Genomic DNA, 16433 nt, shown 5'->3' with positions numbered 1-16433 from the left:
GTCGAGTATTCTAAGGATTATTTTTCTAACAGTTTACACGTGCAAAAATCATAGAGTGGGATCAACTTTATCATTTTGGCCATCTGTAAAACCGACGTAAGCCAGCTCCAATTATTCAGCTGCAAATAATAGCAATTTTTAAAACACAAAGTACTTATTGGCTAGAGATAGTCATCTAGTAAACAGTACAGCCGAGAAGTTGGTGTCTTCATAGTTTAAGGGAATTGTCCTCCTGATCTACCCGGTTCTGGTCCTGCTAGCCTTTAAGCTTATAGAAACTGAGACGGATAAGCTATGCTCCCGTGTGCAGGCCAGAGAGTCCCCTCAACCACAGGGACCCAGTGACTGAGGCTGCGAGATGCACGCCACGCCTCGTGCCCCTCTGGGCTCATTTCACGTCCCTTCCTGAGACCACAAATGCTTAGTCAGGATGGACAGAGCAACCAGCAGTGGCTTAAGCAATCCTCTTGCAGGATTGCTTTCCTGAAAGTAAATTTACCCAATTCTGAGCCTTGAGGCTTTACTGTATTTCTTCTTTGGAATACAATAGGGAAAGGAAAATGCAAACAGCTGCGTTTTAAGGTAGCTATTTGGAATGGAAGCTACAGAAATTCAGTGGAGCTGTTTTCTACACTGAAATCTGTGACTTAGTCTCTTTGCCTATAAGTTTTTATAAGCCCCGTTATAATCCTATAGTAGTCCTAGAAAGAAGAGAAAGACCGAAGCAGCTACAGAGAGGGAGGTGTTTTAAGTACAATTAATGTGTACAATTAAGTACAATTAATTAGAAGATGTAGAACATTGTACTGTAGAACTAATCATTACTTTCTAGATCGGAGACTCCTATTTCTATTATAGATTCCTGATTCCCTTTGAGAAGCTAGTGAAAGTTAGGAATCCTCAACCCCAGAAAAATGTACTGATATAAATACACATAAAATGTTGAGGGGTTCACAAAGCCCTAAAGCCCATCCACAGATCATAGGCTAGGAAGCCTTGAATCTCATCAGTATGAAGGAAAAGGAAAGGAAGAAAGAGAAGAGGAAAATATTTGGAAAATACGCAAGTGAGACGTATCTGTTTTTCTTAAACTTTAATGTGCCTACGAATTAGCCAGGAATCTGGTTATAAGGCAAATTCAGATTCAGTGGGTCTGAGATTCTGCATTTCTAACAAACTCTCAGATGATATCACTCTTCCATGGACCACATTTTGAGTGGTAAGAATGTATCCTTCATTTGCAGTCATGTGGGAAGATTCAAACTTTGAAATTCAAAAACATCAGGTATGTTCACTTTTTGAGGAATGCTAAAATATCTAAATAACATTAAATTACCCATAACACTGCAGAGTCATAAACATCTAATTCCACTCCCAGTGAGACTTACTTGGCAGGAATGTATCCATGAGCATGTGGGCTCTGAGAGTCCCACGCCTGGCAATCAAGTCCAGACACGGTCTTGGAAATTTTGCCCTGGTAATTTTCTCCACTGCAATGCATACATTCATCTGGGCAGAACGGACAAGAAGGAAAGGAAGAAAGAAACTGAAATGGATGAAGCGAAACGGAGTAAAAACTAGAATTCCACTAGAAATGTCTAATACCTTTGCCTCTTGTTCGATGTACTTTTCCCACAATCACTTGGCAACAAAACTGGCAATAAAGGCTTAATTTTCTAATACAATCTATAACGTCATTCTCTTTTTCAAATGGGAAAATTAGTATATTTTGGTTAATACCTACTCAACTATTATAGTCTTGACCAAATCCAGAAACTCCATAATGCCATATCTTCAAAGTGGGATGTGTGGTCCTTGGTGGGTGGGAAGGGGGTGGGGGAGAGGTTGAACATAATCTCAGGAGTCTGTAAGTTCTCTACTAGAATTTTTTGATATTTGGGGTCCCCATTCCAATAGCGGTCTTTAAAATTTTCTATGAAATTATTCTGGTCGTATGGATAACTTCCAAATAAGCCAGCACCCTCTCAAAAACATTGTGGATTTTAGTGCTAGGGTTTTTGCTCGTGTTCATGACCTCACACGGGAACAATACCCACCTAAAGGGACAGCGCTTCTGTTTTTATATTATTGAGCTCATGACAGGCTGTTTTTCTTTCTTACATCACTTAAAAATGGAAACTTTGGAATACTTGAAAGAACAAGGTTCAGCAAATATAAGACTTTAATTTTTATGGGGTAATAAGGAAAACAGAAGCAGACTTGATGCAAAAATGATGCTCTTATGTCAGTGAAGGGCCAAATGACCTCATAACATAGTGTACAGGTAAAGGATCCCCATGGTTGGAATAGAAAAAATGATGGGGAAGTGAGGCTTCACGTGGTACATACACTATCCATGTGGTTACACATATCTCACCCTTGTTCATTCCCCCATTGCACCAATAAACAGAGCGGGAAATGTGACACGAACATTTTTCAATAGGATGTTTTAAATCTTTAGCATTGACTTTTGAGGTGCACTAGTAAATTGATTGGTCCATTAAAACGATAGACTCCTGACTTAAAAACTGGTTCCTTGCTTGGTTTCAGTGAAACAACAAAGTCTACCGTGTTAAATTAATATTGTGTATTTGAATTGTATTGATTTTGTGGTTTTATTTTAATGATTTAATTGCAAATATGTTTTTGGCTTTATACTGTGTCAGAGCTTTGAGCATAAGAAGTTTGCATCTAGAGTTTATATCTAGTTTTATATTAGTCCCTGTTGAAGTACATTTTAATAAAAATAATTTAGATCAATCATGGAAAATGTGCAAAATTGGGCCTTTCCAAGAAGTCATGTGTTACTTGATTCTGTCAAACACAGCACTGATTGATTATTAATATCCCTGTAGAAAATTGATTTACAGCAAATTACTCCACAGACGAAGGGCAGATAGGAAAGCATTTTCTAGAGCCACCTCTGACCTTCACATTGAGGAATGTCGCAGTAGTCATATCTCGTGCCTGGATCTGTGGTGTAACACCAAGGTCCCTTCTTATCATTGTCTGGGTTCCTGCAGTAGTTCTCCTCCAATCCCGCTAAAGGAGAGTTTTCAGGTGAAAAGCTGTGGAGGATGAAAAAGAACCACTGTGACTATATTTTTAAGATCAGCATGTCTTTAGCAAGGCAGGATAAGACGCCCTCTCTTTCCCATCTGCGATTCGAGGTGGTGTCATCCAAATGCATTTCGGCTATGTGCTAGAGCATTCGTGTCACCCAATTTTCAGTATCTCTGCTAATGGCCTGCTTCAGTAGAGTAGCTAATATCACTATGTGGACAGCCAAGTCCTGGAAGTAGAGCCAAAGTGTCTTTATGCACAGTAGAAATACAAAGCCCTCAAAAGCCTGCCAAATTCACGATGCATTCCTAACACCTGCTTTTGGCAGTTGCCCTTCTCTCTGTAAAAGTAATAGAAGTTAACACCCTTTTATCTGTGTGAACTCTGCACGAGGTATTACACTAAAATTTCTCTATGCATTCTCTAATGTAGTCTTAATGAAAATCCCCATCAGGAAGGTGTTATTATCCCCATTTTACAGATGAGAAAACTGAGGCACAGCCATGTGAAACAAATCAAATCTTGCCTAAGCTTGAGCAGTCAATAAGTAGTATCTCAAGGGTTTAAAGTCAGATGTGTCTGATGCCAAATTCCACATCCTCTCTGAGATGCATCCAGAATTAATGGGAGACTGGGAGGATGGAGTGAAGCTCATTTTCAGAGGTGAGTTGCTATATAACCATAAGAAATTAGATTCAAAACCTAAGACTTGGGACTTCCCTGGTGATCCAGTGGTAAAGAATCTGCCTTGCAATGCAGTGGATACAGGTTCGATCCCTGGTCAGGGAACTAAGATCCCACATGCTGTGGGGCAACTAAGCCTGTGCGCCACAACTACAGAGCCCTGGAGCCTGCACGTCACAACTAGAGAAGAGAAAAAACCCGCATGCCACAACCAGAGAGAAGCCCGTGCACCTCAACGAAAGATCCCGCATGCCTCAACTAAGACCCAACGCAGCCAAAAATAAATTAAAAAAAAAACCAGAAACAAAAACCTAAGACTTAGAATCTGAACTGGTAGCTCTTGTTTCTGGTTCTTCTATGTACCTGTGTTTGGTAGATTTGGTCCTCCCAGGATCTCATTTTCCTCATCTGCTGGGGTAGAGACGGCCTATATTATCTCTAAGGCCCTTGACATTCCATGATTTGGCCATTTGGTTTAATCATTTTAACCTCAATAAGTCTTAATGTGCTGGGAATATGAGACCTGCCCATCTCATAGGGATGCATAAAGGCAATTTGTTTGGGTAGGTGAGGGGGAAGGGTCATAGACACTAAATTCCCACTTGATAAGCCTTGTTAATGAGAACTTAATCCACCTAATTTTATATTGGGCAAAGCCCCAAAAGGATGACACTAAAATAAATAATAGGCGAGTTGCACGATAATCTGTTTTTCACAATGTTGTGGTGAACACATGGTATATTGGATTTAGACTAATTCACTTCTAAGCATAGCCATCTTTGGTCTTTTGTCAGATTCAGCCTAGAATTCATGCTTTTATAGTTCTTTTGTATTGTTCTCAGTCTTACAGAAAATCATATACGCAAGAATGAATGGAAAGCAGCCATTGTCTGCTTTTATTCCATAAATAATCGAACAGTTCTGCCCCAGCATCAAGAAGGTTCTCCCCATACCTGCTAGTCACATGTTCTGGTTTGAGTCAGAAGTAATGGAATCATTCTGAGTATAAGAGGTGAACACGGAGATGAAAGAGAAAGTCTTACTTGGGTGTGTGTGGAGAATTGTCGCTCCATTTTTGACAGGTGACACCACTTTTTGTTTTGGCCATGGTCCCCCTGTAGTTCTTCCCAGTTCCAGTCTTGCACTCTGAAAGATACACTGCAAGGAAGTCCAAACAGTGGTCAAACCCTTTCACAACAAGAAAAATCATGAAGAAGCCCTGCACTACTTGAACACATTGAGAGAAAGGACACCATCGCCCACTATCTAAAAAGACAGTCTTTTACGTCTAAGAGTTACAGTTAACTAAGCCACGTGGGGCATTGATTCCTTTACTCAAAACTACCGCCCCTCCCTGTGCCCGGCAGACGCTGGGTGCTGGGGATGCTGGAAACACCAAGAGTAGGAACCGCACAGGCCCTGTCCTCGTGGAGCTTACATTCCAGTGGAGTCATGGGGGCCGGTTATAGAAAGTAATCAAGAACACAGATTGTGAAATAGACAACCTCGTGGTGACACATGTAACAGAGAAAATAAACAGCACCATGAGAAAGTGGATGGGAAAGGGGACGGGGGCTTATTCACAAGGTGGGCAGCAGGTTTTCAGAGGTTGAAAGAGATCCAAGCCACTTCTACTTTTGGAAGGTCCCAGTAGTATTTTAAATATGAAAAAATGTCAAACAGGGTGATATGACTGTGGTCAATGTTTACAGAAGATGCTCGCAACCAGCCTCCACTTAACCGACGCACCGGTTGCCCAGTGGGCCCCATCCTGCCTTTAAACACGCTGCCAGGTGCCCACCTGTGGCCCACCTGTGGCAGGGTGGGCATCTGCGGCTGGCAGGCCACTTTCGGGTGTGCCCACCCACTCTGTTCCTACCAGTTTGGTTATATGCTTACCAAGAATCCGTTGCTTTTATTTCCAAAACTTTCTATACAGCTCTATTTGATTACAGATGATCTAAACTGAGAAATGAATGGGGGGGAAAATGGAGCTTTTTTAAAAAATTAAGTTGAATGGTTTCAAGGACTTGAAAGAGTTGAATAGTATTTTTTTCAAATTTTATTTTATTTTTTTATACAGCAGGTTCTTATTAGTTATCTATTTTATACATGTTGGTGTACATATGTCAATCCCAAACAACAGCTGTTGTTGATTGAGTACCTGCCAAGTGCAGGGCTCGGTGCCAGCTTCTTTACATTTATTCATCATAATCCCTGCGACAAATCTGTAAGGCTGGAATAAGGCCAACACACATCTCTGCACAAGGCTTTGTTGCCTCTCGTTCCATTACAAACTCTCAGTAGGAAAGAGCAGTGTGGATGGAACAGGCAAAAAAAAAGAGAAATGGAACCCGTGGTATAGTAGGGAAGAACAAACCTGATTCCAGTTGGATCTGTGTCTTTAACTTTTGTATTCTGTTGCTTTTGCTACAAGTTAAGAATAACCTGAAATATATAGGCTAGCCCATTCTCAAGGCTCTGACCTCTAAAGGTGTAACACTTTTCCCTTCGTATAGAGACCAAAGGTTGCAGAACAGAGAATAACACTTATCTCGTTGGAGGTTTATAGGAACATCGTGATGGGACTTATGTGGCCAGCTGCTAGAGCAAAGGATTCCTACACCAAGAAGTCTGCAGCAACCGCCCTGAGCCCCTCCCCTTTCAGTATAAAAGAAGCCTGTATTCTAATCAGGGAAGATGCTTCTTTGGGACACTAGTCCACCATCTTCTTGGCTGGCTGGCTTTCTGAATAAAGTCTCTATTCCTTGTCCCAGCAAATCATCTCTTGATTTATTGGCCTGTCCTGCAGATAGCGGGACTCGAGTTGAATAGTTTTAAAAATTGTCATCATATCCACTGAGAGCAATCCATCCATATAGTTGATATGAGTTTGAAGAGGAGGACACTAATTATCGTAGACAAGTCACTCGAGTGTGGTTTATGCAAGAAATGTACCAGATAACTCCTGTTGGTGGCCCCAGGTTCAAAGAAAAAAAGCCCCTGCTTTACATCAAAAGGTGCCAATGTAAGCTTCTGTTTTCGGTGAAAATAGAAAATATTTAAGGTATATTTGTGTCATCTTTTATGATTCCCCACTTTAGCCAAGTTTTTAAATTAATCAATCAATTATCTGGGGAAAGGACTTCTAACACACCTATAGCAGCTACTGCTTTAAACCCAACGCTCTATATAAAGATGGCAGATCTATCTTCATTGAGATATATTATTATAGTAGATATATTACACTTATCAAAAAGGTAAACTCAAGGTACTTTGGAGGCCAAGGGTCAGGGGAGACTTTTCAAAGGAGGTGATGCTTGAGCTGAAATCTGGGAGGTGAGAAGGAGCTGGAAGAACAGAGGAGGGTCCAGGATGAAGAGGTGTGTGTTTGCCCTGCTGGAGCGGGGGGGCAGATGTAAGCCCCGCACATGAGGTAGGCTTAAATAATACAGGACCCTGCAGCAATTGGTGAGTATTTCGATTGTCTTCTAGGGCGCTAAAGGTTTGAAGCAGGGAAGTTACAGACCAGCCGCTGCGGTGGCACAGCCAGTGATGGTGGCGGCTTAGACCCAAGTGGCAGCAGTGGCCATGGTGGCAAAAGTAGAGATGTAACTAATTTGACACTGACCATTCCCAGAAAAACCCTGGCAGGTAATTTAACAGTGGGTCAATATTCCACAGTAAAGAAACAAGCACCAAAAAATGACTGACTTTTGACCTCTCTTCTATTTGTATGTACCCGCCAGAGTTTATATAACCTTTTGCTCCTTTCCATCCCCTTGAAAACAGGCAACTCTTCAACTATCCAAACTAAGCCTAGAGGTCACCCCCATGATCCTCTGGTTAACAATTTACAAAGGACATGTTTAAATGTTAGCATTTTGCAGAGAGTATCCCACCAGCCTTTTTAAAAATCTGACGGACAGTGGGATTGTAAGAACTAGTAACGTCAACGGATAAACTTCAGATATAATCCGCACTTTAGACTCAAGGATTAGAGCTAAACAGTGGGCTAGACGTGTGTATAGCAGACGCACAGATAATTAAACCTAAGAGGATGAACCAATGTGTAGATAGAATCCTAACCTAAAAAAACACTTCTCAAAATCTTGTTTAGAGTTTTGTGGGGAAACTAGAATGTTGTAAGCCATTGTCAAGAATCAGTGAGATAGGATGTTTCTGGTTGAGTTCAACACCTCTGATACAGAATATTTGGAGATCAAAATTGTTATCAAAATAGTCTTACTACCTCGCCAGCAACAGAGAATAGGAAATAGTTTTGAAAGCATCATTATTCACTTAAACCTTCGTACAGACTTAATGAACTTTTACACATCTTAGAAGACATGCAACTTCCGTAGGAATCTAGGCCACCCGTGATCCTAAACAACGAAAGATCTAGAGTTTTCAAGGAAACTATGGGAAAGGAACTGCAACTTCTGCACATTTTCAAAAGACACCATTTCAGAGTCTAAGGGAAATACAGACCATGCCTGAAAAAAAGTGGAACATGTAAGAGTAAAAATAAGAATATTTTCTCTATTCAAATGTTACTGCAGATTGAAAACACCTCAGTTTTGCTATTTCTCCAGGTTTCAGACCAAGGACTGTGGTCCCTGCAGAACAAAACACCAAGATCATAAGAAACTTGTAGACTCTCCCTCTTCTCCTTAAAAATAAAATAAAATTTTCAGTATCTTATTTTCAGGGTCATAGAGGTGGAAGTGATTTTGTAAATCCAATCCCTTCGTCTTTAAACCAAGAGAAATGAAACTTAAAAGGTGAAGTCATATATACAGGTTGACGTAGTGGGTTAGTGGCCAGATCTTCTGACTCCAAATTCAATTTCACTACACCACAGCGCCTTCATTCGCTGGTCTGATAAATTACAGACATTCAATGGGCTGGGGGAGGGAAGGGGGAGGGGAATGGGGAGAAGGAAGAAAACGTTGTACGTACTTCTCTTCTCAAATAAAACGACATCCCTCATCCTAAGGACTGGGGAAAACTTGCTGTTTTCAGCCATTATCACACATTGTTGTTCTTTACTGTGATACTGGAATGCCCTGCAGAAGAGAATCAGAAAACACAACTTTTTTCCTTTATTTAAGGAAAGCAAAGTTTTATTAATAAGGAAGAGACTAAAGATAACTCTTCTTGATGAATCAAGGAGCTCAGAATTTGTTACTTCCAATTCAACTTGGCACTGTATCAATGAAGTATCTTCAAAGGATGCAGGAACATGGTAGCTACTCTTGTTTTCTTCTACCTTTACCTCCTCCCCCTCCAAACTTTCTCTTTTTTCCCCCCCTCTGTTTCAACTGCTTTATTCTTTCTTCACTAGTTTTCTTAATGAAGTGCCAGAATATTGGCTTTGTGCTGGAAAGAAGCAACTGAGTGCTTTAAACCCATTCCTGAGAGGGCCCACGTGGACTCCTGTAACTTCCCCTTGACCATGTCTCTGCATTCTACTCCCTTCCCCTCACACCTCCCTGCACTGTACCTCAGTCCTGCATGGATGCTGAGCCTGGCATCAAAGCCGTCCATGGTTTCCTTTCCTGCCCCATCTCCTGTGTGAACCTTTGCTTCAGCTGACTTGGTCCTTTCATCGTCCCTCTCACGGGTGCCCAGCCGTGCTGCCCTCTGCCTAGAATCCCTCCCGCATGGTCAGTATTTACTAAGATCTCACCCTTCAAAGCCCAGCTCAGTTCCCACCTCCTCCCCAGGCCTTCCCTGGTCATCCCAACTCTTAGGATTGTTCTTTCCTCTGAATCTTCATAGAGCACGTATTGATTACGTCACTTATCAATGTCTCGCATTGGCTGATTTTTAAAAAATTTTTATATTTTATCCAGTTTCTGTGACTACACCATAAATTCCAAAGGGCAAGCACTGGCTTTTGTATCTACACAAAAATCTATCATATATACTGATATATATGTACCTCCCCAGGTGCCGATCACTGTATAAATGCTTTGTGGCTCCTTAGGGTCTAGGACACTTCTAGTCACGTGATCCTCAATAAATACTTACCGACGATAATGTTAGAAACTAGAGCTCAGAACAATAGCTGCCGATGTCATGTGTAAAAATAAATAACTTCCTTTGCGGGCATTTTTCTAAAGGGGTCACTAATTAACAAGAAACCGTATGGTTTCAGATACAGAGAGCAAATACAGATTCCAAACTCCAATCCCATGAAATTCCTCTATTTTCACTGATAAATCCCTGAGCAAATTTCTCGTGATCAACATAATAGCGTCTCAAGCAGCAGGATTTCTGCGTAGGCGCAGTGACCAAGAAAATACCTGCAAATGAAATCTCTTTCCTCCTCACACTTTGTTGCACATTCGTCTATGCTTCCTGTCACCAGCTGCTTCCGCGTCAAACTAAACAGGGAAGCTCCCTGGATATTTACATAGTCATCCAGGGGGTCTCCGAGACCTACAAATGGAAGATAAAAGTGGCACAACTGATAAATGCATCAACACCGTTGTTTAATCCTCATGAATCTGTAAACTATTCGCTTTCCATCAACGAAGTAAAACTGGCTGCTCCGTTGGAAGCAGAATGGGCGGCTGTGAATAAAAATGTTTAATTAGGAAAACAGTTCCGTGAATAGATGGCACTAGGTTAAAAGATCAACTGGATTGTTAGGTTAATAGATTGGAACTCTTGATCAACTTCCATGTTACTACGTTAATGGGTATGAAACGTTAAATAAGAAAAAATTTGATCTGTTTGCTAGTAATTGCATATCATGATGGAACAGTAAGAGACAACCAAGGGCAACTTTGATGTTGATTTGTCCATCCTTGGGTATAAATAGGAACTGGAGGCCACTATTCGATTCCCTACAGTGCAAACTTTAGTTGTGGCGCTGTCACTTAAACTGATGGGATCAGCACACTCTGAATGGCTCCACCACAAGATACAAAAACCTTGGTGAGTTGATGATGTCGAGAATAAATAAGAGCTGGACTAACTCTTGACCACCATACATGGCCATTTTTATACTGGACTTGGTAGAGTGACACCTCACTATTTATTAAAGAGAAATCAGTTTTGCCAAGATGATGACAGCTTTCTGGCATTTCTGAGGAAACAACAGCAGAGCCTGGGACAAACAATGGCCTTGATTTTCCTCGGACATAAAATCTGAGGCAAAGAGTCTGTTTGAAGGTCGCTCTGCCCCCTTGCTACTGCAGAGGGTGGCCAGCGGTGTCTCAGCCATGTTCCCACCGCACGGCTACAAAGAGTACTCCTGAGACACGTGGCGCCTGAGACAGCTGTGGCAGCTCTACTCCAAGCCTGGAGACTCAGCCTCTATCCTTTTGAGATGGAACACCAGCCGTTTTCATAGGGTGAGGGGCTAAAAGAGGTTAATTTCATGGAGACAGCAAAGTTTCCTAAAGTTTGCCTAAATGGGATTAGGCAACCCGGCAACTTTGACCACTTTGAGGGGAGGGGTGGAGATCAAAGCCAGGGTGAGCGTGTTGAAGAGCGGTCAAGAGAGGCGGTGGGAACAGCAGGGAAGACAAGTCTTTGCAGAAATCTGGCTGTGAAAGGAGCATTTCCTAGAGGCCATATGAAATCTCAGAAATTTTAAAAAAATTTCTATTGAAATATAGTTGATTTACAATGTTGTGTTACTTTCAGGTGTAGAGCAAAGTGATTCAATTATACATATGTATTCTTTTTTAGATTCTCTTCCATTATAGGTTATTACAAGATATTGAGTAGAGTTCCCTGTGCTATACAGTAGGTCCTTGTTGGTTATCCTCCTGATTCATCCCTCCCCCCTCTTTCCCCTTTGGTAACCAGAAGTTTGTTTTCTATGTCTTTAAGTCTATTTCTGTTTTGTAAATAAGTTCATTTGTATCATTTTTTTAGATTCCACATATAAGGTATATCATGGGATATTTGTCTCTGCCTGACTGGCTTAGTGTGATCAGCTCTAGGTCCTCTCAGGAATTTTTGAAGATGAGGCATTCTAGAGCATGTTTGGGCACTGATGAAAACTATCTGGTAGGAAGGGTCATGAAGGGTCACATCCTCATTCTCAGAAGGGCCATCCCTTAACACCCACACACACCACAAGGGTGTGATGCACTTTCCTGGATTAAGACAAAGCCGTTTGCAGAGCCCACCCTCTCCCTGCCTCTGCTCTTCCTTCCTCGACCTGAGATTCTCCAAACTGGAAGGATGGATGGTTCCATCCCTGAATAGGAAGTTGACTGATGTTGTTCAATACACCAAAAAAGCACCTGATACATGTATCAAGAGATTATAGAGAAATAGATATTTTAGACCCATACCCATGTCGTCATCCTGTATTTTTCTCCCAATTGGTGCTCTCATTTCCAGGAAGAGTTGTGCTTTGGTAAATTCTATAGATCAGGATGTGACTTTAAAAACAAACATAAGAACTCTATAAAATATATCCTATAAAGACTGAAATTAGATCTTTTGAAGAGTTCTTAGAAAGTAGAGCAGGCCGGGGTGTAAATGATATCAAAACAAGAAAACTTCCATTTTTATCACCCTTTAATTATGTTATGTTAGTATGTTTCATAGCATATAGCTGCTGAGACCCACCTTAGGAGCTGATACACCAAAGAAATATCCCAGAAGAGAATAAAGTTTATTCTTTTGACTTTGAAAAGTTTTCCCCCAATAATTTCTTTCTTTAATTCCAGGGAACGTGTGACAATGTGGTGCAATACACTTTGTTTATTGACCAAGAAATATTAGACAAATTTTTTTAGTAACAAAAGTATTTTTATATTCTATGCTGAGTGTAGATGTATATTGGTACCAAAACAAGTATATTTTATTAATAATGTGGGTTTGTATTTTTTTAAAATCATGGTACTGTGTATATGTACACCCATGCTTGTGTGTTTGAAAGAAAAGACTTTGTGGTTTGTGAAATGCAAACTGCGTTTCCGCCTGTCACTGAGAACAGCTGTAAAAGGAGATTTTTGTTCCTCTCCCTGGTCATTTCAGTGCACTGGAAAGATGAAACACTTCCACGGAAAGACAGAGTAAATGCCTTCCTTTCAAAAAGAGCTTACGCAAGTCTTTTTTCCCCCTTCTGGTGAAGATGTATGTTAATCCTGCCGCGGAGAAGTCTGTTCTAACATCTGGGTGTGTCCCACTGTATCCAGAGTTCCAGGTCCCGCTTCCCATAGACTAAAATAGAGTGTGCACAAAAAAATAAAGTAATAATAAAATAGAGCGTGCACCCCTGTGCCACTCCCCACAACCATTTCCCATGAAAACCTCTTTATGCAACTTTCTGCTGTTTTTCCTTTGATATTTCTTTAGATGGCTCCACTAAATTCAAGTGTATTTGACTCTGATTTAAAGTACAGCTCGTAAAATTTTATCTGGCTACTTATAAATTGAATTTCAAGTATCTATACATTGTTTATATGAAGAACCACTAACATAATGTATGATTCCGCTTATAAGAAATGTCCAGTGGACATATATACACTACCAAGCGTAAGATAGATAGCTAGTGGGAGGCAGTCGCATAGCACAGGGAGATCAGCTCGGTGCTTTGTGACCACCTGGAGGGGTGGGATAGGGAGGGTGGGAGGGAGGGAGATGCAGGAGGGAGGAGATACGGGAACGTATGTATATGTATAACTGATTCACTTTGTTATAAAGCAGAAACTAACACACCATTGTAAAGCAATTATACTCCAATAAAGATGTAAAAAAAAAAAAAAAAACAAGCAATGTCCGAAACAGGCAAATCAGAGACAGAAAGTAGATTAGTGATCGCCAGGGGCTGGCCGGGGATGGAGGTTAGGGAGAGGGGAGAAGAGGGGTTGGAGGTGACAGCTAAGGGGTGTGGAGTTTATTTGGGGGGGTAATAAAAATGTTCTAAAATGTATTGTGATAGGTGCATAACTCTGAATACTGAAAACCTTCGGATCGTATGCTTTAAATGGATGAATTGTATAGTATGTGAATTATATCTCAATAAAGCTGTCAAAAAAAAAAAAAAAAGAACTACGAAGACATGCTTAGAATATTTTAACAAAGGTTTAAGCAAAGTTGAAAAAGTGGGAAGAAGCATCAGATTCCTTCTCAGAAAGCCCTGGCTAAAGTCCTGGTTTCTGGGAGTTTGGTCAATAGGCAAATAATGTGATTTTCCTAAGGACAGATTTCCTCATCTATAAAATGGGTATAAATCTACTACAATACCTATGGTATCAGCTAAATAAGCTGGACTTAGTAAAGGACACACACATATGCATGTATGAATAAAAATGTGCCCGGCCTACCTCAGGTACTCAGTGGAGATTTGTTGAATTATTGTATGGACATCATCCTGCAGATCGATGCCTGTGATTTCTCCAGGCATAAGAAGCAAACTTATATGTATGGAAAGCCTTCCTTAAGTCATAACAAACAGAGAACAGGTCAACACAGCCACGGACTGGTCAAAGAATATGGTCAGAGATATTTCACTGTTTACATTTGAAAGTCAGAAAAATACGACACCTTAACAAAAATGGTCTACGTTAACCAAACTAAGAACCAGGCGAAGAGACTAACAGCTTTTGGGGCTGTTAGCTATCTGGGCTATTTTTTTTTCTAACTAAAATAACCATCACGTGGGCTCCATCTTTTAGACTGAAAACGTCATGCGTTATTTTCTCTGCCCACTTGTCTCCGGTATTCCCGTGAGGGAAACAAAACATTTCTTGAAGATTTCCTCATTCTTAGATCATGACCTGGGAATCTCACGAGTCAAAAGCTAAGTTCAACAAGTTGCACATGAAACCATCATGGATCTATTTTTAATACATTGCTAGGAAAAAATATATTGATTAAAGTGAAAAAACTCTCCGTGTCTTACCTGATTTCAGAAATAAAAGAAGTAGAAGGACCACCTCCATATGTACCATTTTGGGACTGACCAGCAGTGTCCGGAAAGCAGTGTGTCCCAATCCCAAGATGTTATTGACTTACATGAGAGGAAATGCACCACAAACAAGATAATCACATGGAGTTAATTATTCTCTTGGAGGCCCATTGCCACTGTGCTCTGAAGTGTTCAAACATTACCTTGACAGGAGGATCTTACAAAATGTTTGAGAGCGGAGTCTGCAATAGATGCTGGGAAGCGGTGGAGGCTGCCCGCCCCCTCGGCTGCCCCACACTGCCTCCTGCTTCCCTCCTTGCCCCCAGCCCATCATCGTTCCCACTTACTCTTCTTTCCTTCCCTCTTATTTCACTCTCTTTCTTTTGGGTGAAAAAAAAAATTCCAACAATAGCTAACATTTGCTGAGGACTTTCCTATACCAGACCTTCTGCATAGTTTCATCCAACCTTCCAAACAGGCGATATTATTATCACCCCCACTTCAGATGAGGTGACTCAGGCTGAGAAGGTTTAACTTTCCCAAGGTCACTTAGCTCACAAGGGATGAAGCCAACGGACAAAATCTATTTGGCCTCAGATTACAGACTTAAGCTAGAGCATCACTATTAACATCTCCACATTGTACCAGTGTAGAAATCACTACGTAAGTTACAATATTTCATTATTATCAAACTTTATGTCCAATGGACTCATATGGTTTCCATGATTATAGATGATGTTATAAAATGTCGATCTTTTCCCCCAATGAATTCACAGTGCATTACAGTCTCATCCTCATGAAATAAAGCAAGAGTGGGAAAATCAAGTTTAAAGAATGTCTTGATTTTAATTGTTGATTCTGTACTTTGCCCTGGCTTAAGGCTAGAATGACCAGGTAGTACATGCTTTAAAACTCTTACGTGAGTGTTCAATAATATTCAGGAATTGGCTCTATTTTAATTGTGAAAGAAGAACTCAAAACACTCCTCTCTCCATGCTATGAAATTCCTTTCTATAAATTAACCAGCAAAACGTAGAGGTGGGCACCGATCGTCTTGGATGGACCCTCCTGCAGAATTGCCTGGGGTTGAAGTACTGTGTGCAGAATTCACAAGAACAGAATGTGCTGGAGAACAAGATGGTAGCACCATCATGAGGGGCTGGGAGGACCTGGCACATTTCCTGTTTTTCCACCATGTCCCAGCTTTCTCCCCTCCCTCTCACCTAGTGGCCCAGTTTATTCAATGGGACACAAGGTGGAAGCAAATTGAGAAATCAGTCTTGGGAAGACTTTTTGTCTTAACGTATCTGAAATGTCTCTTAGGGGAATTATGTTGGTGTGTTTCAGAAAATACTTTGGGGGAGAAAACAGGTAATACATGATGTTGCCACTACACATTTACTTCCACTTAAAATACTTTAGTACCGCCTCATGGATAAGGCACCTCAGGAACAATGCTATCAGAAATTCTACATCTGCATAAACGTCCTTTTCCTGTTTTGTTTTGTTTTTTTGATATGGATGGTAGTGGTATGCATTTTGCCCCCTTTCCTTGTGGAAGCTTCTAGAATATATTTGGTTCTACAAATGTTATTTTGTTTATTTTATTTTTGGCTGCATTGGGTCTTTGTTGCTGCGTGCAGGCTTTCTCTAGCTGCGGCCAGGCGGGGCTCCTCTTCCTTGTGGTGCGTGGGCTTCTCATTGCAGTGGCTTCTCTTGTTGCGGAGTACGGGCTCTAGGAACGCGGGCTTCAGTAGTTGCAGCGTGCGGGCTCAGGAGTTGTGGCTCGCGGCTCTAG

The 16433-nt window shown here is 41.0% G+C and overlaps 1 protein-coding gene across 6 annotated transcripts in view; it reads right to left on the bottom strand.

Annotated features, from left to right (window-relative positions):
* PLG (plasminogen) overlaps positions 1-14681 on the bottom strand; it is a 44028-nt gene extending 29347 nt beyond the window's left edge. For 4 of the 6 annotated variants that reach the window (XM_065888536.1, XM_065888537.1, XM_065888538.1 and 1 more), the window contains exons 1-6: positions 14630-14678; positions 10059-10194; positions 8710-8816; positions 4791-4905; positions 2929-3068; positions 1389-1509 (exon numbers count right to left, since the gene is read on the bottom strand). In XM_065888536.1, coding sequence (XP_065744608.1) covers positions 1389-1509; positions 2929-3068; positions 4791-4905; positions 8710-8816; positions 10059-10194; positions 14630-14678 — 668 coding nt within the window. Of the gene's footprint in view, positions 1-1388; positions 1510-2928; positions 3069-4790; positions 4906-8709; positions 8817-10058; positions 10195-14629 lie in introns of all 6 variants that reach the window. The other 2 variants (XM_065888541.1, XM_065888542.1) reach the window with 1 other exon arrangement.
* Positions 14682-16433: the final 1752 nt, after the last annotated feature.

The sequence above is a fragment of the Phocoena phocoena genome, chromosome 12 (genome assembly GCF_963924675.1).
Source record: "Phocoena phocoena chromosome 12, mPhoPho1.1, whole genome shotgun sequence".
Classification (NCBI taxonomy): domain Eukaryota; kingdom Metazoa; phylum Chordata; class Mammalia; order Artiodactyla; family Phocoenidae; genus Phocoena; species Phocoena phocoena.
The sequence above is the reverse complement of the archived record's forward strand: the minus strand, read 5'-3'. Positions and strand labels throughout refer to the sequence as shown.